Source organism: Leptinotarsa decemlineata, unplaced genomic scaffold (assembly GCF_025532065.1).
Source record: "Leptinotarsa decemlineata unplaced genomic scaffold, Ldec_3_MD MMD2_tig00026358_RagTag_RagTag, whole genome shotgun sequence".
Classification (NCBI taxonomy): Eukaryota; Metazoa; Arthropoda; class Insecta; order Coleoptera; family Chrysomelidae; genus Leptinotarsa; species Leptinotarsa decemlineata.
In genome coordinates, this window is record NW_027412703.1 from 6,936,399 (window position 1) to 6,959,010 (window position 22,612).

At 34.8% G+C, this 22,612-nt stretch overlaps 1 protein-coding gene across 5 annotated transcripts in view; it reads left to right on the top strand.

Moving 5' to 3' along the window:
• LOC111511830 (GATA zinc finger-domain containing protein GATAd) overlaps window positions 1–20,736 on the top strand; it is a 136,471-nt gene extending 115,735 nt beyond the window's left edge. For all 5 annotated transcript variants that reach the window (XM_074184750.1, XM_074184748.1, XM_074184749.1 and 2 more), the window contains one exon: window positions 13,234–20,736. In XM_074184750.1, the coding sequence (XP_074040851.1) occupies window positions 13,234–13,374 (141 nt within the window). In that variant the 3' untranslated portion in view covers window positions 13,375–20,736. The remainder of the gene's footprint in view (window positions 1–13,233) is intronic.
• The last annotated feature ends 1,876 nt before the right edge of the window (window positions 20,737–22,612 follow it).

A 22,612-nucleotide genomic window follows, 5' to 3' on the forward strand; every position in this document is an offset into this window, starting at 1 on the left:
ATCAGTTTTGTAACGGTTCAAAATACATTCAATTTCAGATTTGGTTTTAGTTGAGTCAATTCTTGTTAGGATAAAGAAATTGGTCTCTATGTGAAGCTTAGATAAAAATTAGTTTTTCGGGTATATATTTATCGCAGTCATTTGTCCACCTAGCATCCGAATAAATTGGTTACCGAGTCTCTCTCTCTCTCTCTAAATTAATGGACGTTGCTTCCCACTCGGGCGCATTTGTCCAGGCTCTTCCTATCAAATTGACAGCAGCTTCGTCGGGGGGCGCAGCGGTCTTTCTCGAAGCATTGCTGCCACCCCTTTTTTGTCACACTTTTTATAACGAAAAACACAGTACTTTTTTATTGTCGCCTCCTGCTCCGGAGATCTTTTGATTTTTTTACATATATATTTATTGGGTCGCCTCATCTTCGGGAGACCTTCGGATTTTTGAATACACATGCATGGCTCCTTTACGTGGTTATCTGAACCACGTTAGTTGTGGAATTGGCCGCGGTGGTAGTGCGCCCAACTCACGATCGGAAGACCGTGGGTTCGATTCCTGCCTCGACCAGATATTTTTCTCGAGATAATTTATCTGGTTGAAGCTGGGATGATTCTGCAACCGTATTAGGAATCACACGTTGAAAGGTAAGACCTCGTTATTCCTTAGCTCGCACAAGTTTCTCAACTTCTGAGAGTGGTCGTTCGTATGGGGGCGGCAGCTCCAGATTTTTAAACTCCGGCCTGGATACCGGCGTGAATAAAGGGACCCTTAACTTCACTTTTTTTAAAACTCTCACACATTTCAGTATTTTCTACAATGGTCTGACACAACACAAAACGGAGCCCTACGGTAGCACAAGGCATCCGCGTACCTTCTTTGTGGACGTACGTTATTAGCACGTCCGTCTACTACCACAACCACCACGAGACTCCGATTACTGAGTCGTAAATTGTCCGTATCGCTGGCCTCGGAATTCTAGCCACAGCTCGAATCTGAAATGCCAAGTGGGATATGTATTCTTGATGGAAAGCGGAACACCTAAGATTGCCGTAATCACTGAAGGATCACTGGTCTCCGAGTATAATTTACTTATCAGTTCTCGGTACGGGAAAAAACCCTTTTTTTTTAATATCTGATTGAATTAGATGAAGAGAGATAAATTATAAAATCTGTCGTGACAGATTGTGGATAAATACAGTTTTTTTTTTCAAGCAACTATAAATACAGTTTTTCTTTCAAGCAACTAATCGCATATTTTTCCATCACTTTGTGGTGACCACAGCGATTAGATTGATCTTCTTTAGGAAGGATTTACAAAATCCGACAAAAACTTCGTTAATCCAAAATACCCTCACCCAACCAAAGAGGGTCTTGGTCCTGGTCGTAGCACCCATGACCTTAAGTACTATCGTCAGTTACCTAACCGTTACCATTCACGCATTTGATCGTTCGGTCATTTGATTTCAACAGGACTTCCATACGATTATTTCTACAATCTTCTATTACCGGTCGTTCGATATATGAGGCAGTCCCGAGAAATTGTTACCGATCGGCGAGGTAGTTGAAATTTCGAGATTCATAACGTCGACACCGATTCGGATGGCTCTAATGGTATTCCGTGTGCCGAGGGACAGGGAAACCATTCTTTTCATCAATTATTCAGATAACTGCATGATTTTATTAGTTTTCCTCTTTGTTCTGGGAAACAAATACTTAGGATAAATTTATTTAATTACTACTTCAGAAAACTGTTTGGGACTAGTAATATAATCTTGTTTTTTTTGTTGAATCTGTTTATACTTATTTCTTAAAATTCATAGATACACCAAATGGTAAAAAAACCAGAGGTTTGCAGTTATAAGTAAATTTGTGTTGACTCTGGGAAATATAGCCATATCTAGCTAGTGGGAGTGTCCCAACTTAGACTTACTCATTTTTGTAAATTAGTGGCGCCCTATTTCTATATTTAAATATATATTTTTGTCTTTCACTATTCGGTATATAGAGTGTTTGAGTTCAACCCACCCTAAAGCCGACTAGTAGTATTTCTTTATTTCTCCAGGTTTATACAAATAAACATAGAAATGCGTCAGATGCGTCATAAAAATACACATTACAAAGGTTCTTATGATAAAATAACATTAAAATAAATAACAATAAAAGAAAAGAAAAAACGAATTGTTCACACGTACAGATTGAAATGCATTTTAAAAACTACATTGGATATAATAAAAGTATGCTGTGGATGTAGATCGGTTAGTGTAGGTTAAAGTACTCCTTAATAGAATAAAATGGATTTTTGAGTAAAAACAACTTTGCCTCATTTTTGAATGAATTCAGACTTGTGAGGTTTCTAATGTCGATAGAAAGATTATTATATAATTTTATTGACATAATGTGAGGACCTCTTGAAACAACAGATTCGCAAAGATTATATCCTGTAGCTCGATTCAAGTCTTTTTTGCTTGTGAAGTTTTCATCGTGTGACTTCACATAAGATACACAGTTAAGTATATATAATGAGATGACTGTTACAATTTTGAGATTTGAGAATGAATCCCTATATGAGTCTCTGGGACTCTTGAAAGTCATAACTCTTAGGATTTTTTTTCGGGGAACTAATACTTCATTGATTCTGGTTGAATTTCCATAACAATTGATGCCATAATTAAGGGTGGAGTGAACACATGCATAATTGAGTAGGATATTCAGCGGAACAGTTTTTCTAAGATTCCATAGAACATTACAGTGTCTAGATAGCTTATTAGTTATATAGTCTACGTGATGCCCCCAAGTGAGTTGATTTGTACCCCAAGAAATTTAATGACTTCTTTTTGTTCTATTGAAGTATGGTCGTATCTTACTAGAAACACTATAATCGATATTTTTTGGAGTGAATGCAATGCTATCCGTTTTAGAGCTATTTAAAACGAGGCCATTTCTATAGCAGTAAGATTTCATGTTATTAACCGAATTTTAGGCTTTTCGTGAGAGTACAATAATATCATCAGCGTGCACACCAAAAGAGGTGTCGTCAGCGAATTGGGCAGTGAAATTATTTTTGTTTATAGTGCAGAGATCATTGACGAATAAAATAAATAATGTTGGTCCCAGAACACTTTCCTGGGGGACACCGGTGGTGACAACAAGAGGATCACAATAGTGCACATTTGCATTTACATACAATTTAACACGTTCTGTTCTGTTTTGGATATATGTTTTTATCCAACTATGTGCGGAGCCTCGCACGCCATAGTTGTATAACTTACTGAGAAGTAAATCATAATCAACCGTGTCGAAGGCCCTAGTGAGATCAAAGCATTTGTTCAAGGTTTTATTACCAGTATCAATATTGTTGAGAATATAATTATACAAGGGGAGAACTGCGTCCTCAGTAGCTAATCCTAGTTGAAAACCAAATTGATATTTATTGAGAACTCCGTACCTGTGCATGAAGTCAGTAAGACGTCTGTTGTATGCTTTTTCGTAAGCTTTAGAGAAAGGTGATAATAGGGATATGCCTCTGTAATTATTGGCGGTTTTTTTTGTTACCTTTTTTATGAATTTGGACCAGAGCAGAATTTTGTGTGTGCCTCTTGAGCGTATGTTACCGGGCCTTCAGAAATTATCTAACCTTTCAATAAAAGTGATTGAGAACAATATTTTTTTGTGTGTTTTTTTTGGCTCGTGACAGTTTCAACCTGAAGTAAATTAGTATCTTCAGTAAATTTGTCTAAATCATCTTTGATCCTATCGCCCTGGAATCTTGAACATTATATTACATAACATTATTGGCCCCAAGCATACGGTCATCAACTCCAGTGAAAATGTATCTCCATTTGTTTCAATTTTATTGATTTTTTCAATGTTATTAATAGTTTTCGGTTTTATTAATTTTTTTATCTATTCAGCTATTTTGAATACCTCCTTACAGGTTTTACAAAAAACTATTAGTGTGCAATTATGTACAGTTCTTATCAGAACTGAGGTGAAAATATGCATTGCAACTATCTGCAGTATATCAACATCAAGTTTATAAACATCAAATTTGAGCTCCTCAATCATGTTCAGTCAAAAGGGTCTCCACTGGTAATATCCAGTAACACGAATATCAATGAATAAATACATACAGTTCGAACAATTTTTGGTGGTCTTTGGTGAGGAAAGCCCACCCAAATATTTCTAAGTCCACTAGTAACTCAATAGATTTTTGAGTAGTAACGATTCATTACCATATTGAAGAAATGCGAATTGAAACTTTCTGTTTTTTACCACTTTTATTTGTAACTAACGGTACTGCATTTTCGTCCTATAAGGACATTTTCAAACTTATACATTAAACTAACAATGGTTTGAATGAATGAATGAATGAATGAAAATCGTATATTACAATTATTTACAGTTTTTACAATTTTGTGTGTGTATGTGTTTGTGTAGGGCCCTGCTATAGGCTTATGCCTCTTCAGGGTGAGTGAGTTGTGTGTGTGTTTTGTGTTTTATGTTGGTGTTTGTGTTGTGTTGTTTTTGTGTTCCAGTTTTCTTAGTTGGTTTTTATGTTGATCCGTGTGGTAGTCCGGGTTCATTGCGGTGGTCGGTGGTCCAGATGTTATGATTCAGTACGGGTTTTTGGGCCGGGGTTGTGCGTGTTTTAGGATATCGGTACACTCCGTGGCGCTGCTGTCAGGTATCCGCTATCTGTATCCCAGTGGGAAATTCTCTAGGATATCCTGGATCGGCTCCGGTGGGTCTTCCATCGCACCCAGGAGTCTGGCTGGGGGAAAGGGGAGCTTTTTCCTAGGTTTCCTTCGGAATCCTCCACGGGGGATCCATGGCGATGTGAGCGTGTCGATAGCATCGGTGTTGTTGCTGCTCATCGCCCTGGTCGCATATCGTCCTCGGAGTTCCTGAAATCTATGGTTGATTGGTGTAGTATTTATGAGGTTGTATAAGTGTAGGGAATGGTATCGGTAGTGTAGGTTATGTATATTGCGTAGTATCCTTCTTTCGGTCGTAAGGATGCGGTGGGACAGTCTCGGAGGAAGCGTACAGTATATCATTGCTTTGTAGTAACAATGGTTTATTACATTAGTCCTTATATACCACCCCTGTAGGTATTAATAGAGATACTTGGCTTGATTGAGTACCTGAATTTACAATTTACAAGAGGTGCCAATTTGAAAACCGGTGAGTAAACTAAATCGATTTGATCATTTAACAGGTTGCACCCGCAATGTTTATGCTTGTGAATTTCCAAAGATTCTAAATAATTGAGTTTGCAACATTTCCTTGCATAGTGCAGAATTTCCGTATCGTTTAGATTCGGAAACTTGTGGTTACATGCCAAGGAATGGTTTGAAAACGTCGAATCATTTTTTTCTAGTCTGAAGGACCTTTCACGTTCAGCATACCGTTTTTGGAAATTTCGACTACATTGTCCCACATAAACACTATTACACTCCAGATTTCTCCAACTTGTCCACCTTATCTTTGGCATTGGAAAGGAAATCAGATAACCTGGCATGTGGTCTGAATGCCACTTCTGCTATCCCTAACCCTTACCAAGTTACAACTCTTTTAAATTGAAATGGTGGCCATATGGTTTCCCGCCATTTTGATTTTTTTCCCTTCAAGTCTTTCATTTGATATCCTCCTTATAATAGGGTGCATTAAATACGTAGTACACCATCTTTGGCAGTCCGTCATATCGGATTTATTTTATTTTATTTCCCCAATTCTTCACAGCAAACCCTAGTATACCATTTTGGTCGATCCGCCATATTGTATTAACACTGACGTCATGTTATGTTTCGTATTATTTTTATCAAACCCTTTCATTTGATAGCCATGTTCTGGGGAATGTAAAAAAAACTAATCCGCCATATAGCAATTGGATTGACGTCATGTTATCTTTCATATACTTTTCAGCAAACTCTTTCATTTGATACCCACATTATGTGGGTGCATAATAAAACTAGTTTCCTATCTTGAACTATCCGCCATATAGGATTTTTAGCAAATCGTTCCATTTGATACTCATATTATCGGGATGCATAAAAAACTAGTCCGCCATTTTGAGCGGTCCTCCAATTTGGAATTTGACAGATGTCCTACAAATTAGAGTTTGAGAGGTGTTATGTTATTTTTCGTATTCTTCTTAACAAATCCTTTTGATTTGATACCTACATCATGGCTGTACATAAAAACCAATCTGCCATCTTGGTTTGTCTTTTATATTGGATTCAAAGTGACGTTATTTTATTTTTGATACACATATTATGATATATATATTGATACACTTATTATGAGGGAGCATGATGAAATTAGTCCGCCATCTTGAGCAGTTTGCCAAATTGGATTTGGACTGACGTCATTTAATTCATGGTATTATTTTCAGCAAATTGAACAGGAGACAGAATTATTAAGTCCTCAAGTTCAAGTACTAAAAACAGTTTCATTTTATATCCGCATTATGGGTTGCATAAAAAATTAGACCGCCATCTTGCATCGTCATCCACAGTAAACATGTATGCAAAATTTCAGTTCAAACGGTTAAGGATAACTGCTTCAAAATTCAGTTGAAAATTTTGACCTGAACTAACATACATACAAACATTGCAAGTTAAATAAAACTTGTAAAAAACTTAGAATATGCAGAGAGAACGCTTATAGCCGAAGTAAAAAATCAGAGCACTGAAACTAAATGAAATGAAGAAAAGTCGAAATTATTAGTCTCAAGACCATACACATTCCAAAAAGTAGAAAGATTCAAATATTTAAAAGTAATAGTTGATTGCTCAAATAACAGGAGCTCAGAAATAAATAAAGTAATGAGTGCAAGCACTAGAAATAGAAATAGCTACAAGAAACAGCAACTTCAGCAGAAATATCAAAATAAATATATACAAAGCAGCAATCAGACCTGCCATATCCTTTTCAACAAAGACAATATGGTTAACCATTTGACAATGATAGGAAACGTTTAGGAAAGAACGAAAATTAGAAACAAGGAAAATGCGAATTTATTCTTCGCTAAACTGGATCATTATTAATAGGTGGATTATTTATTCATTTATCCAAATTGTAAATAATTACCTTTGAGAAAAAATTAACATAGTGATATAATTTACTGAATACCTATTTTTGTATGAATATTGTCATTGGAAACCAAAACGAAAAATGGCTGATAGATGAGTTGTTGAATTTAACAGATACACCGGACACGAGCCACTCGCGAGCACCCCCAGTCCGACATCCAAGCAACCTAGCCTCATTCTAAAGTATCAATACTCAAGTTGAAAAGTTAATGATTTGGTTGAGAATTGATCTATAAAAAGTAGATTGAGTCGTAGTCCAATCCAAATTCAACACTTCGTCAAAATTGATGACTAGTCGCAAAATAGTTGCTAATGGAGCTCTGCAACCCTCTAAATCATCGTTTTTCAACGTGTCGCAACCCCCTGTGGGGAGTCGCGTTGCTTCTGTAGTGGGGTCGCGCAAGGATGAAAAAACTACCTCAGTAAAAATAATAGAGTTTATAAAAATAGATTTATTAAGAAAATGTTAACAAAAAACATATACTGGTAAAAATTTGTACGTATTAATACAAACAAATTAACAAAAAAATTAAAGCCTATGTCTACTTGTCACTCCTAATGCGAAGGTTGCGCTTTTTTTCGATTAATCAATTTTTCCCATTGTGGTTCCGTGTTTGCTGCATTGAGTATTAAGTCATTTTATAAATTTAGGCGATTTCTTTGCTTGCTTTTAATTTAGGCCATTGATGAAAATGTCAACTCGCAAAAATACGAGGCGGCAAATGGAATCAAACACCTCAATGCCTCACTTGTTAATTCCGGGTATTCTGTTCTTCTTTTTACCAAAAGCTATCCAAATTGGCAGACTTGGAATTCTAAGTGTAACATCCCATCGGCAGATAATTACAGCAAATTTTCTTTGAGGTTAGTTGTTAAATTCGCTTCATTTATAACTGCAGTTAAAAATGGATTCAAGATCCACCTTTGCTTAGTTTTTTTCCGATATATCTTGCACAGAAAAGTAATGACATAATTCTTCTTTCAAATTATCTAACACCGTTTTCATAACAGGTATATATTCCTTGATGTTTATCTCACATCCGACTTCTTCAATATAAGACTGTGTCGACGAAAATGAATCGAAATTGTTTTGATTTATAGAGAATGACAACAAGTCAATTTTCTTTGTAAAGCCATGTATTTTGTCTTTTGCAGTGATGACATTCTCATCTCGCCCTTGAAGACTTTTATTCAAGATATTTTAATGGTCAAATACGTCAAGAAGAAAAGCTAATTTCAAAAGAAAATCCGGGTCACAAATAAATTCAGAGTATTCCGACTTGGTCCTCTATAAATATATTAAAAGTTAAGCTGGAAGTTTCATAACTCTGGTCAATACATTGTCTCTCGGTAACCACCTAACATCTGTATGGTAAAGTCAATTTTGGTGGAGTGCCTCCATGTCTTCACAAATAATCCGAAACAATCGTATCTGCAGTGCTTTTCCTTTAATTGAATTTACAATTTTTATAATAATATTTAGAACTTGACTGTATTCCTGTGGCAAGGTTTTGACCGCAAGAGCTTGACGATGAAGAAAGCAATGCATCCAAGTAGCGTTTGGCATTTGTTCTTTCAATTTAGCAGTAAATCCACTTTTTGCTCCATCACTACAAATAGCAATGCATTTTTCTTCCCAATCGATATTCATATCTTGCGTAGCGTCAAGGAACATGTTATTCAAGCACTGACCTGTAGTGTTTGAGGAAAATGCTCTGCAAATTAGTATTTCTTCCATTAATTTTTCATTAGATTCATAACGCACAAAAGCGACAAACTGCGCACAACCCGCAATATCCGTAGATTCATCAAATTGTAAGGACACAAAAGTACTTTCTTTTATTTTTTCTATGACTTGGTCTCGAACGTCAGTCGCCTTATCGCTTATCCTGCGTTGAATGGTATTGTCTGAGAGGTATACTTTTGAGCTTTTCTACTTCTTGTTTGCCAAACATAATTTCTGCTATATCTAAAGCCGTCGTTAAAATCAAACTTTCGGCAATTGTGTGGGGTTTTCCTGCTAGAAAGCAACGCTTTTTCGTTTAGGTTGGACATTTGTACTATAGCAGTCTTTTGATCTTGAAGAGCTTTTAATTTTCTCTCAAAAAATTTCAGGGGTTTATCTTTTTCATTTGGATGTTTTGTGTTGAGGTGGCTAACTTCGATGGCTTCATGCTTTCTCTTTATAAAGTTTCAAAGCAAATAACGCGGTCTATTCGCATTCACAGTGAACCCGAATTTCAAATAATTTTCATCATAATAAAGACGATTTATTTTCGATTTTGATCCACCACTCCCGCTAGAAATTCGTACCTATGCGCGTAAATTGCGTTAGTTATCAAGTGGCGACTTTTTCGATGTAAAATATTGTTTTTTACGTATTTTATCATGTATTTATATACTAATCATCAAAACGCATCAAAATGTTATATTTGTGACATAAAATAATAACATACATGAAAAAAGGGTCGGGGGGTCGCATAATATTTTTCCGTACTAAGTGAAAGGTTGAAAAAAGGTTGAAAAACACTGCTCTAAATGAATATGGAAATATTGAATGGTGGTGTTTTGTCATGGTTGCTAAATTAAGTGTCTTTTGGGACATGACCATGCAAATGATCGAGAGTTTAAGAGAGAGATTACTTACTGAAAAACATGTAGATCGTCCTAGCACAATTAGCTGCGGTAAATAAAATTGAAAAAATTTTAGATGGGTTCAGTATCGAAACTTCTTTCAAATAAAAAATTCTGTACAAAGACAAAACATAAAAGATCAAATTATTCTAGATCATTTTGAAAATAATCTTGATGGCAGTTTTTGGAACGTTAACGTTTATTTGAATGTTCTTCAAGTAACTATTCAGCAATGTCTTGAATACCGTTTTAAAACCCCAAGAAAATAGAAATGTAGGTATAATGTAAAAAAAATCTAAAATATCTGTTGTTTGCCGATGAAGCAACTTTCTCTACAAACAGAACAGCAATGTAGTAGGTAAGGTTAGGTAAGGTCCAAAGTGAGTGGGTATATACGACCCTCCACCGCAACCCGCAAGAATTTCGTTTGTATGGTGAGTGGTCTTTCAAGTCAGATGGTAAGAGTACGGCTCTGCCGAACTCTCAAAATCTGATTCGGTCCCCAGCGGGGCAGGCACAAAGTATATGCTCTGCTGTTTCATCATTAATGAGGTAGTCGGATAGTCAAGTTGCAAGATTCCCACCTTGATAACCGCGACAACCTTCCCATATGAGGGTTTTTGCATGTCAGCTACACCTGACGATGCTTTAGATTCAATCGTGCAGGGCTTTTTCTTCTCTGGTTTTGGTGAATCATCACTTGAGCGCAAACAGATTCTATGTACGTCGCTCAAGAATTTGGTGCAAGGCGGTTTCATAAGGTTCCGCTCTTGAAGAGACGACATAGTCGTTTCCTAGCTGCACCACCAAACCTTTTTTTAGATTCAGTCATTAGATCAGGAGTTGGAGAGTTGAGAAGCTCTCGCTCCTGCACTAAATTTACAGAGAGGTCAGTTGGAGTCGTAAGCTCGACATCCATCTCTTCTGTAGACTCAGCGTCAGAAAGAATTTTTAAGTTTAATCTGTCCGTAAAAGTCCCACGAGTAGCTAGGGGAAGAAGTTCAATCACGGCAGAGCCCCGCATTACCGTGACCAGGCGATGCTACGACGAGAGGGCGCCTGGTATCTCGAAGGTTCCGTAGAGATAGCTGATAGGCTCAGTGTCATTCATCCTCTCGGCACAGATACACACCTAGGATAAAGCCATCGTTGGGATGCCATTCAGTTAAGGAATAACAGAACTACAAGTGATTCAATCATTCCCGATTCCAGCGGGGCTACGATGGCCGGTTTGCTCAACCCTCACATCCCAAGCCAATGCACTCGCTAAAAACATCATGCACAGTGGTTCAGGCAGTAAAAGATGAATAAGGACAGCCAACCCGCCAGCAATGTAGTAACAATAATTGAAAAATCAATACAGAGTGTGGTTGATGCAGTGTATTTTCAAAATCGTATTCCCCGTTTTCAAACAACTGATTTCAGTCTATAATTATCTCATTTATTTTCATTTTTCTCTACTTTCAACAGCGGCGGCTCGTCAGAGGAGGCAAGGGGGGCTTAGCCTCCCCATGAAATTTGAGGCTATTCATCGCAATAAATTAAAAGATATTGACAAATAATTATGTTTATTTTTTTCTATAAATGCGTGGGTATCATTACTTTACTATTAATTTTTAATATAAATACATAATATGTCCGAAAAAACACTATCGCTCACTACGTAGTACGTACCACACTGTATCCTGCATCAACAAACCTCAAACGCACCGCCCATGAACGAATAACGAATAAACCATCAACCCGAAATAATAAATGCCATACGTTGCAAGGGAGCCAAGCCTCCGACCGTTTTAAAAAACACAAGCTTCGCGAGGCCGATCCAACCAGCGACATACGTCCCGATTTGTACTTTTAGTTACAGAAATTATAGCGTTAGAGGAGGCTAGCCTCCAGTTGTTTTCCGTTAGTGTACGGCTGTGTTTGATTTTTATTTAATTATTCGGACGGGATGCCGTGACGGACCGGGACTGAAAAATATTTCGGCAAATCGTTTTAGTGTGTCTTGATAATATTTGGTAATTGTGTATAAAACAGGCAGTACTGTATTATAGCAGTGCTGTTGGTAATATTTTTAATGTGTTTTCAAAGTGTTCTCTTTCAATTTCAAGGTGTTTTTTGGTTTTCACTTTTCGGTGAGTTTTTTTTTCCATTTATTATGGATAAGTTGGACGAAATTAAAAAATCTGACGATATAATCGATTGGTTGCTGACAAATAATTTGAAGTCTTTATCTTATGATAATAAATTTTACATTATTGAAACTCTGGGAAGGCCTCAACAAAATTTGATTTCAATTAAAGCGTCAGATGATCGACAAAATCGAGGATTTAATATTAGTTGGTACGATAAATGCGATTGGTTAACCGGCTCTATTAAACGAGAAAACCTTTTTTGTTGGCCCTGTGTTTTATTTTCCGTACAAACCGAATACCAAACGTGGGCTAAAATAGGATACTCCGATTTAAAAAATTCACCTCGTTCTACAGAAAGACATTTTAAATTTAAGGAGCATATATTATCGTCTTGTAAATTAAAATTGTTTAGCAAACAAAATATAGAAACAGCTTTGATACAGCTCAAAAAGAGGCCATAATGTCTTTTAATAATCAGGTTAGGGAAAATCGGTCGAATTTAAGAAGACTTATCAATATTACGATTTATTTGGGTTCCCCAGAATTAGCTTTTCGCGGACACGATGAAACCGAAGATTCGATTAATCGCGGCAATTACAGGGAACTAATGTTATGGGGCAAATATGATTCTCAATTTGGCACTTTTTTAAACGGTAGCTTTTTTTTGTGCACCTCAAAAACCATCCAAAATGAGCTTATAGACAGTGTGGCATATATTATTAAGGAAAATATAAGCAAGGAGATTGAAAGTGTTTCTTTTTTTACATGGGAAATTGATGAAACTACCGATATTACCTGTATATCACAACTTTCAATCTTTTTTAAATATGTCAAAGATGAGCATAATTAAGTATTTGTGCTTATAAAATATGTGTAGCAATTTTTAACAAAACTGTTTATTAGACTGTATTAGAAGAGAAAAGTATTATTATTTATTGACTGAGAAGAGTTCATTTATATTAAATAACTCAAAGACAACCCTTTTTCCTCGTTTTTGTTTTTTTTAATGGTCAGTTTTATACGTATAATTTTCGGCAATATACAATTTTTGTTTGCATTTATGCAAATATTACGTATTTTGCTTTAAATAGGTGGGGTACCCCAAAAAATGTTCGTGCCTCCGGCGGGCTTTTCTGTGTGTATATAGTCTTTATGACTTTAGCCTCCTCTGTTCTCCAATGCACGAGCCGTCACTGACTTTCAAGTTTCAGGTCTTCACTTTTTAGACTGGGATCCCGAATATTTATATTAACAAGAAGTTGACGAATCAAACTCAGCAGAGAATATTCATTATCCTTTTTTGGAGTTGAAAGTTTTTCCATTTGAAAAATATTACTGCTGTAAAAATTTTATAATATATTTTACTTCTTTTAAGGAATCACCAGTATCTAAGTTCTTGCCTAGAAGGGAATCATCCGGAGGTTCAGCGCGGGAAGCTGAATCAGATGAGGACAGCATAGCCGACTTACCATTGAATCTTGTCTCAACGCAAATGACTGAAGGAGAGTTGCTCTAACAATAAACTGCATTAACAAGAAACTCTTCCCTCCCAGATAATGTATTCTGAAAAATACCCAGTGATAGCATCTATACTTAATAGTATCAGATTTGTACTACAGTGTTAAATTTTTTTACAAAATATGCTCTCTTGCTTGGGATTTTTAACTTGTACTTATACGAAAATACTCATTTTGTAGCGAATCTTTCATAAGTTTTTACTGTTTTTGTGTTTTCTAAGGAGTCCAATTGTGATATTTTTCATAAGCTTTTTACTTCCGTTTTTACAAAAGTTGAATATAGAACATAACCAAACTTTTGCTTATGCCAGTAGTACCATTTACCTTAGTATTATTTCTTGATTCTTCACTATATTTTTTGTATAGATTGAGAATGGACAAAACTTTTATATCGATTTGATAGTATTTAAATAACCAATAATAACAAAGAAGATGATTCTGAAGGATGAGTGACAAGATAAAAAATATTAAAATAAAAAGAATTCTACAGCCAACTTATGAAAGTATTGATATGTTGTTGCCTTCGTACTTTATATCATGAAACTGTTATCCATTACTAATATTCGATGACATGGATATTGAGCTAGATGGGCTTTAAATTTATTTATTGAACAAACTTTTATTTGTGGTAAATATTTGTTTTGACCAGATCGGAACATTTTGAAAATATTTTTGTTTGTATTCGAATAAAATAATGGGTAGAACACGATTCTGAAATCAAAACGCGCAGTCTCCCTTGATTCGGAAATTATGTCCCGTCAAAGGGTAAAAGATCCACTGTCTAGTGTTCACAAGAAAATTATATACACATGATTTTATTTACCACGTCTAGTATATACATTAATCTACCTTGCTTTATACTTTTTTAGTCACAAACTTACCCTTTCCTTGAAAAAATATATTGTTAGAACTGTTTCCTGGTAAATTTTCAATCTGAATTTTGTCAATGGAATCAGAAAACAGCTCTAATAAAAATATATTTTTCTGTGAATAAAATCATGTGTATTTCAATGGTTTCCTTGTGCCAAAAAAAGGTGGATTTTTTAATAAATTGATGGATGTAGCCGTTACTACGTGGTAGGGATCATAATGAAGAAAAGAGAATTGAAACTTTTTACCTTCTATTTGTAACTAACGTTACTGCAGTTTCGTCCTATATGGACATTTTCAAACTTATACATTAAACTAATAATGGTTGATTACATTAGCCCTTATATAGCGCTTCTGTAGGTAATAATAGAGGTACTTGGCTAGATTGAGTACCTGAATTTTGTTTACTAGTTACAATGCGGATATGCTGATTTGAAAACCGATGAGTAAACTAAATCGATTTGATCATTTAACAGGTTGCACATGCAATTTTTATGCTTGGGAATTTCCAAAGATTCAAAGAAATCAGGTTATCTGATTTCCTTTTCAATGCCAAAGATAAGGTGGACAAGTTGGAAAAATCTGGAGTTTATAAGCTTAAGTGTCCGAAGTGTAATAGTGTTTATGTGGGACAATGTGGTCGAAATCTCCAAAAACGGTATGCTGAACATGAAAGGTTCTTCAGACTGAGAAAAAATGATTTGACGTTTTCCAACCATTCCTTGGCATGCAACCACAAGTTCCTGAATCTAAACGATACGGAAATTTTGCACTATGCAAGGAAGGGTTGCAAACTCAATTGTTTAAAATCCTTGGAAACTCACAGGCATAAACATTGCGGGTGCAACCTGTTAAATGATCAAATCGATTTAGTTTTCTCACCGGTTTTCAAATTAGCATATCCGCATTGTAACTAGTAAACAAAATTCAGGTACTCAATCAAACCAAGTACCTCTATTATTACCTACAGGGGTGCTATATAAGGACTAATGTAATCAACCATTATTAGTTTAATGTATAAGTTTGAAAATGTCCTTATAGGACGAAACTGAACTAACATTAGTTAAAAATAGAAGGGGTAAAAATAGAAGTGGTAAAAGTAAAAGTGGTAAAAAACATAGAAAGTTTCAATTCTCTTTTCTTCTTGGATTTTTTAACTTTTGAGGGATCATAATTTCTGAACGAAGGGATACCGCCGAATTTTGACTTCAGAAAAAATGTACTCTGCTTACCATTTCATGTGAGTACAAACAATTTTTTTTTCACAATCTTCCGATGTGTCACCTTATTTGTTCTACTCTCACTAATTACAATGCTCTTCAAATGCCATTGAATGATTTACAGACATTTGTTTTCACCAGAACATGTTAACTCATTTAAGCAATTCATTGTGAAACTAGTAATTACACATTGACTTCAGTAACTATAGTTGATTGATGAAACAAGAAAGAGATCATCAACCTTTCGGTAGTCATGTCAAATAATATCACAAATATCAGTGATATTTGTGCCTGTCTGTTCATTAAGTAAGTTTTCTTCTATTATTTTCTGAACATAACTGGAGGAAATATGTCTGAATTCTAATTACTTTGTAGATTATTACCATATTTCCTCTGTTTCGTTTACATTCTTCAAATTTCAATTTACACATTTGATTCGCCTCTAGTAGAAATATTTTTCTCAAATTTACTATCTTCCAGATAGATTCTCATTCGGTCTTTATTTTCAGCTTCTCCAACATTGCATCCATAGTAGAACCATTTCATTATTATCACTCCTGTTCTTTTTGTTAATAACCTATATGTCAAATGAAGTTCAACGCATAAAAATCAGTTTGATTAAATAAATAAAAGTTATCTCACGTAAATTATTTGTTTAAAGAAAAAAATATATTCACTAATTGTCACCACAGACCAGGTTTCTAGTCACTAAAACGGTATTGGCAAAACAAATCCTTCAGGTTTCAAAAAATTATCAATATAGCTCCAACTCGGTCTAATAGACTGTATTCAACTACCGAAAGATTAACGGACATAGATATTTTTTGTACTCCCATTATTGCTTTTTCGGAATGATGAAAAATTATCATCTTTAAATAGTTTGAACCTAGTGAATTTTTTTTTATTAATGAATGAGCTGAAAATCTGCACAAACATAACATGTCAGATATGAAGTGAAAGTGATGAATTTTGATACAAGATTAGTGCAAAAAAAATCAATTCAACAATAAATAAATAGTAGGACTGTAAAAACTTCTTATGCACTGAAGGTAATTTGTATCGTTTACCATTTTCTAGATAACAAGTATAATAAAGAACACATATTTACCATTTTGGAAATTTTACCAGGAGTAAGTAAGAACCGAGAGTGTTTTATTGCTATTTTTTTTTTTATTAAATTATTTATTGAAATATTTTTATAGTTTGTTAAAACAAATCATCATTGAAACTGAAATGAAAATTGAAGTATGCTTCCAACATGTATTCTGCATCCAGGTCATGTTAGTTGTTTCCAAGGAATGGTAGGTCTCCTAACTGAAACCATACATCTATGGTTGGCCCTTGTTGGTGACTCCATGCTTATGTGTAGTTTTGATTTAATATCAAATACACCCGATAGCACCATTCAATTCATTTTTTTTAGAGAAGAAATGATAAAAATATTACAAAGTATATTTTTTATATTACAACAAAATGAAGGAATAAAAAATCCACTAAAACCAACAAAAAACTGAAATTTGATAAAAACTCAAAAAAGAAATTCCTAACGATCCCAGACGCTGAACTGTACGCAACCGCAGCAACCTTATTTCTCTTGGGGGGGGTTATTTAGATCGTATCGCATTGCTTCGCCTGTAGAACAGCAAATAAGCAACTCGCGTTTCCTAGGGCTTCAACGTGTATTCTTCTTGCGCGGTCGTAACGGGAGAATCGTCGTACTTTAGCCAAGAGTTGTAGCCGAAGTGGAAGAAATCGGTTACACAGTGTCCAATGCTGGCATTTTTCCCGTGTGCGTCGTGGCAAACGTCGGTGAATAACTTGTACTGCTCTTCTGTTGGAGAGTGTATTTCCGATGATACCAATGTCGAATCAATTTTTAAATCGCATCCAAACTTCAAATTCTCGATAAACTTCGTGCAACCGTCGTGATTGTATTCGAAAAACTTAAGATACAATACGAGGATAACGGGAAGTTTGCAGAGCATTATTTATTCCCTTCTTGTTAGTTTTCGAAGCAGTCAGCCCCTCTAAACTGTTCTTGGAGTTGAGTACCTTGAGCGCTTTCCTGACAGTCTTTACTTTCTCAATGTTGAGTAGTAGGGTGAGAAAAGGCTGGATATTCTTAACATTCTGGTATTTGGTACGATGAATGCTCTTGGTTGCCCCCCCAAATATGTTGCTTATCGGTGTGGTGAAGTCGATCCTCCTGGTTAGGTTTCATTTATTTTTCGCTTCCATTAAGTTCCATTTATTACTTTAATCACTGCTCAAAGCAGAGTCAACGAGAGGTTTTTCATCTTCAGTGTAATAGTTAACCAACTCCTTAAGCTCAAACGTTTCATCATTGAGTCCATTCAAAAGAAAACCTAGAAACTCCTCAGCATATTTTTGCTTATCCTTCATCCAGTCGGTCCGCATGTTATGCAACATTTTATGAATCCACGTTGACCCGAAGGGGATGCCAGTGTTGATTATAGTGGCTTGGTCATTCTTGGCATTTTTATCTACTCTCCTGTCTTTGGTCCTTATGTAGGAAGGTGAGTAATAAACTGCTCCACAAAACGTCACATTTCAAGTATAATCGGAATAGATTGCATTATCTTGTTCGACGAGATGTTTTTGCTCAGGCTGTTCAGTAAGTTGTAGAGTGGTGAACATGCCATCCTATAACGGTCTGGATCTACAAACTGGTTGGACCTGCTGATGTGCTCAAAAGCAACTTCGTCGAAACTGTGGACAGGTTCAGTCGAATTTGAAAAGACTTGCCCACGATTTTGCAACAGGGTAGGGTTTGTTACTCCAACTCCGTTGGAAATTAGTTCTTTTAGGGACTGTATGGGTTCAGCCGAAGGACTCAGTTCAGCCTCACTTCGAATACCCTCCTCCTGTTCCATCAACAATTCTTATGTGGATCTTCCACCACATTGCCCATCTCTGGTTCTTGCACTGTCTGCTGATACTCGTATCTATATTATACTATATATAAATGAAAATGTGTTTGTGAATATTCATTATATACATGAAACGGACATAAACAAAAATCAATTAAACTAGTAATTTTACAAAATTTGGGAGATTTCAAAATTATTTTATTTTCAGTAAACAGTGAAGAGCTATAGAAAAATGTATTGAATATCCTCAATAATACTGTTGATTTACTTTTTAGATGAAAAGTAATATTTGTCATGAAATTTGAACAATGGCATTTCAGAAGGCATTTTTCAGGCTCCAGCTTTAAGGGATAGTAGACTTATGAGTTTTTTGCACTTCGGCAGAAATGAAATCACACTTTGAATGACAATACTGTGCTGCTAAACTTATAAGCCCTTACTTTGTTCCGAGATATTGGTTTGCAGTTCAATATCAGATCTGTCAAAGTCATCATTTTCAGATCATCTTCAATATATATAATTTGTAAGCAATAATTTTCATATTTATGTGAATTGTATTTGCAAATACATCACAAAAAAAATTATGACCCTGCTGAAAGGCAGCTTCATTTATGTTATCATTGTTTTGTGTATTATAATTTATTAAGTTATTTAAGTTAGTGATAGAAATTAAAATGTTTTATATGTTTTGTAACAATTAGTATTAACCTTTTGAGTGATATTTCTTTCGATTTTTGTAATTAGTTTTGTATTGAATAGGTAATGTTGAATCAAAAACCAGTATTTTGCACTTTTATTTGAAATTGAGCATATTGAGTTACTAATGTGGCAGCTATACAGATTACTTGGTATAGATTTTAATCATTACAAGATTCATTACGATTGTGATCTAATCAACTTTCAAAATGAATTTCGATTGTTTTCAGTTTGTTACATCTGAACTTATTTCATTCATCTTGTTAAAGAAATATAAATCAGTTATTATTAGAATCAAATAAGGTATTGTTGGATAAATGAAGACTTCAAGAAGCTCTCTGAAAAACGTAATACTCGACGCAAATAAGAATGAAATTTAAATGCCTTCCAGATAACATTTAAGTATTGTTAATTTAAACAATAAATTTGTAATAAGATGTTCTTCACATATTTGGTTATATTTTAGGGTTGGATTTGCTGTTAATAATTAGTAATTTATATTTTTGTAAGTATTTATATTGTTATGAAAGTTTTTCTCAACTAAGCAACCAATCCTAATTTTTTTATTAGTAACCTGTCTTAGAAAGGTTTTTCAATTTCAAACCTTTTGTTTTAAATTATTAAGTATGAATATTACTTCAAACAACCTTCACATACTGTGCATGTTAAAACTTGTTACTTAACTTCAAACACAAATATCTGTAACGATGTTTGAATTTCTAAACAAGAAAGATAGTGATGGTTTGCAAGCATATTGAGATTTCCAGATGGAAACATAAATATTTGTTATTCATTTTCACAAAATGTACTTGTGTAAATCTTGAAACAGTGACAATAGAATTTAATATAATTAGGTGTGTATATCAAAATAAATGAGTTTTGTTTTATAGAGTCTATAAAAATATTCAACAGGAGTGAGATGCCTAAAAGTTCATTTTAATTGTTATAAACTTTGTGGAATAGTGAACAAGTTTTTCATATTTCATGTTTTTGGAATACTAATTTTATACAGGCAAATGAATGTAATTTGAATTGTAATAATTTTTTGGATAAACGAAATTTGCATATTTTTCAAAATTGGAACAGTCGAAAATCTTATTGAAATGAAATATGTCGGCTATGAATGTCTGAACATATCTACTGACAAGTTCGATAAATTCTTGTATGAAGTTTATTCCTTTCCAGTAAAGATTTCTGGGCAAATTCAACGATTTATTTATTTTTTATTTTAGGGGACCCACAAAGTATTAAAATTTGTTTTCAATTGAAATTCATCATCGATTGAGTATTAGAATAGGTCAAATAACATAAACCAATAACCAGATAACATATTTTCTTTCAAATACTATTTAAAAATGATATAAAGTTCATAACAATACATATATTTTTTGCTTTCTCAAACATTTATATTTTTTTGAAACATTAAATAGGTAATATTTATACTGAAAGGTGATACGGAATAGTGGATTTTGATTTCTATCACTGATATTCGAATTGAAATAGATTATGAAGTGAGTCAAATCTTGAAAAATTCATCTATGCAACGAATGAAAAAGGAGTTCATTTTGGATTATTCATGTCAAGAATTTATTTAATGCCCACACAGCAAAATAAACATGAATTCATCAAAATTGTAGTAACTGATTTGAAGAAACAGACGAATAAAAGTATATGGTAGTTTCAACTATATTTCATTTTCAACCCATTTCTCAGTATGTTTGATTCAATTCAATTGTTGAGACAAATAGGCAACAGGGACACAATTTTCATACTCTAGACGTGGCGTTGCTTTGAGAATAATGCTACGGTTTCGATGGAATTCCGACGAATGTTCTACCGCTTTCGATTGTCGTATATAAACGCTACCTACAAGCATATCGATATAGTAAAGTTTCGCGGACAGTGCGATCTAATTAGGCGATATACATTTGAATAATAGTTGGAAGTTTTAGTTCGTGTTTTGTTGTAATAACAGTAAAATAAAGTTGACTTTAATTATCGTACAGTGTAGTCAATTATTTTTAAACCCACAGGGAAAACGTAACACTACTGTTGAAACATGACAGCTGACTTAACACTTGACAGTTCAATAAAAGTGGAAAAGAAAATTAGTTCATCATAGATTAAAGGTACCAACATCAATTTGGTAACAATTATTATTTATCTTCCAAAGGTACAAAAGGTTTCTTTATAAAATAATACTGATTCATTAGTTGATTAGTCTTTGGTCAGGAGTTTTAGCTTACCTGCTGTAACTTGGTGTATCTGAATTTGTAATGAATACCATCCTTATAAGTCTATAATAGTTTGTTTCTTGTAAGCAGATACAATGGATGGAGATAAAAGCTTAATGACCCTAGCTTTAACCTACAATGAATTCAAATAGATCAAGAAACAATGAAATAAAAACTGAAAAGTCGTTTGTAATTGCAGAAATATTAATAGCAACATATTATTTACATGTACTAGTCAAAGTGGAATGGTAGACATAGGTCTTTTAAAAGTAGGTACACCTGAGTTTGCGACATCGGGGGTTGCCGATCTTGTGGATGATGAAAACTCTGCATCGCGACGCTTTAAGAGGAAATTGAGCCATGTGGTAAATCCTGCCGAAAAGTTCAAATGAAATATATACAGGATAAAATGGTGCGTAATTTTGAATTCTACTTTTTTTTGTCTACGACCAACAGTTTCCGCTCTACGACGCGTCAAAGTTGAGGGTTGATGTTCAACAAAATGAGTATTTCGCTGTGTAGGTCGCTGTGAAATAGTTATGTATTTTTTTCCAAAAGAGTAATGATTTCTGAGTCTGCAGATGTCCGATTTGATATGCTATGGTGGTTTGAAGCGCGCCTTTACATGCCCCTATATACACATTTTGTAATTATCAGAATCTACGGTCAATATTTCCTTATTGTTGTTTGACCTGGGCGCCAAATTTATTATTTTTGTATATACATGTATCATTATCAAAATGTTTCCACACCACCCTTGAGGTAGAGTTGATCGGCGCGTTTTTTAACGTGGTATTCCCAAGGAGCCTAATCCACAGTCGATATTTGGGTTTATTCGTCAAATTCGGCGTTGTATGTTTGGTTCTCATCGTCCTGTAACTGATTGAGAACGTTTTCGGGATCTTTTGCATTGTCGTCGTCTAACGCAATCTGGTCCGTAGTGTTTTTGCAGTACATCCCAGTACAATGTAAACAAATAATCGAAAATTTCAATCCCATCTTACGGCAGCCACAAGCAGTTCCACAACTTTTCTTGCATCTGCACGAGACGCTCTTAGTAAAACATTTGGAGCTGGTTCCATTGTCATCCGTAATGCGTCCAGTCTTGTGGTTGTTCCGCGCCATCCATGATCTGGAAGTTTCTGAACTCCCCGCCAGCTCTGTACTTGACAATGAATGATGATGGCACGCATCAGATGTTGGTGGTAGCGCCGATAATTTAAATGAATTTTTTGAGACGGCCCGTACAAAATTCCATCTTACTATGTTCGCTTTCTGCACCATACTGCCGTAATATAAACAGTTCACCAGCGGCGATGACTTCCG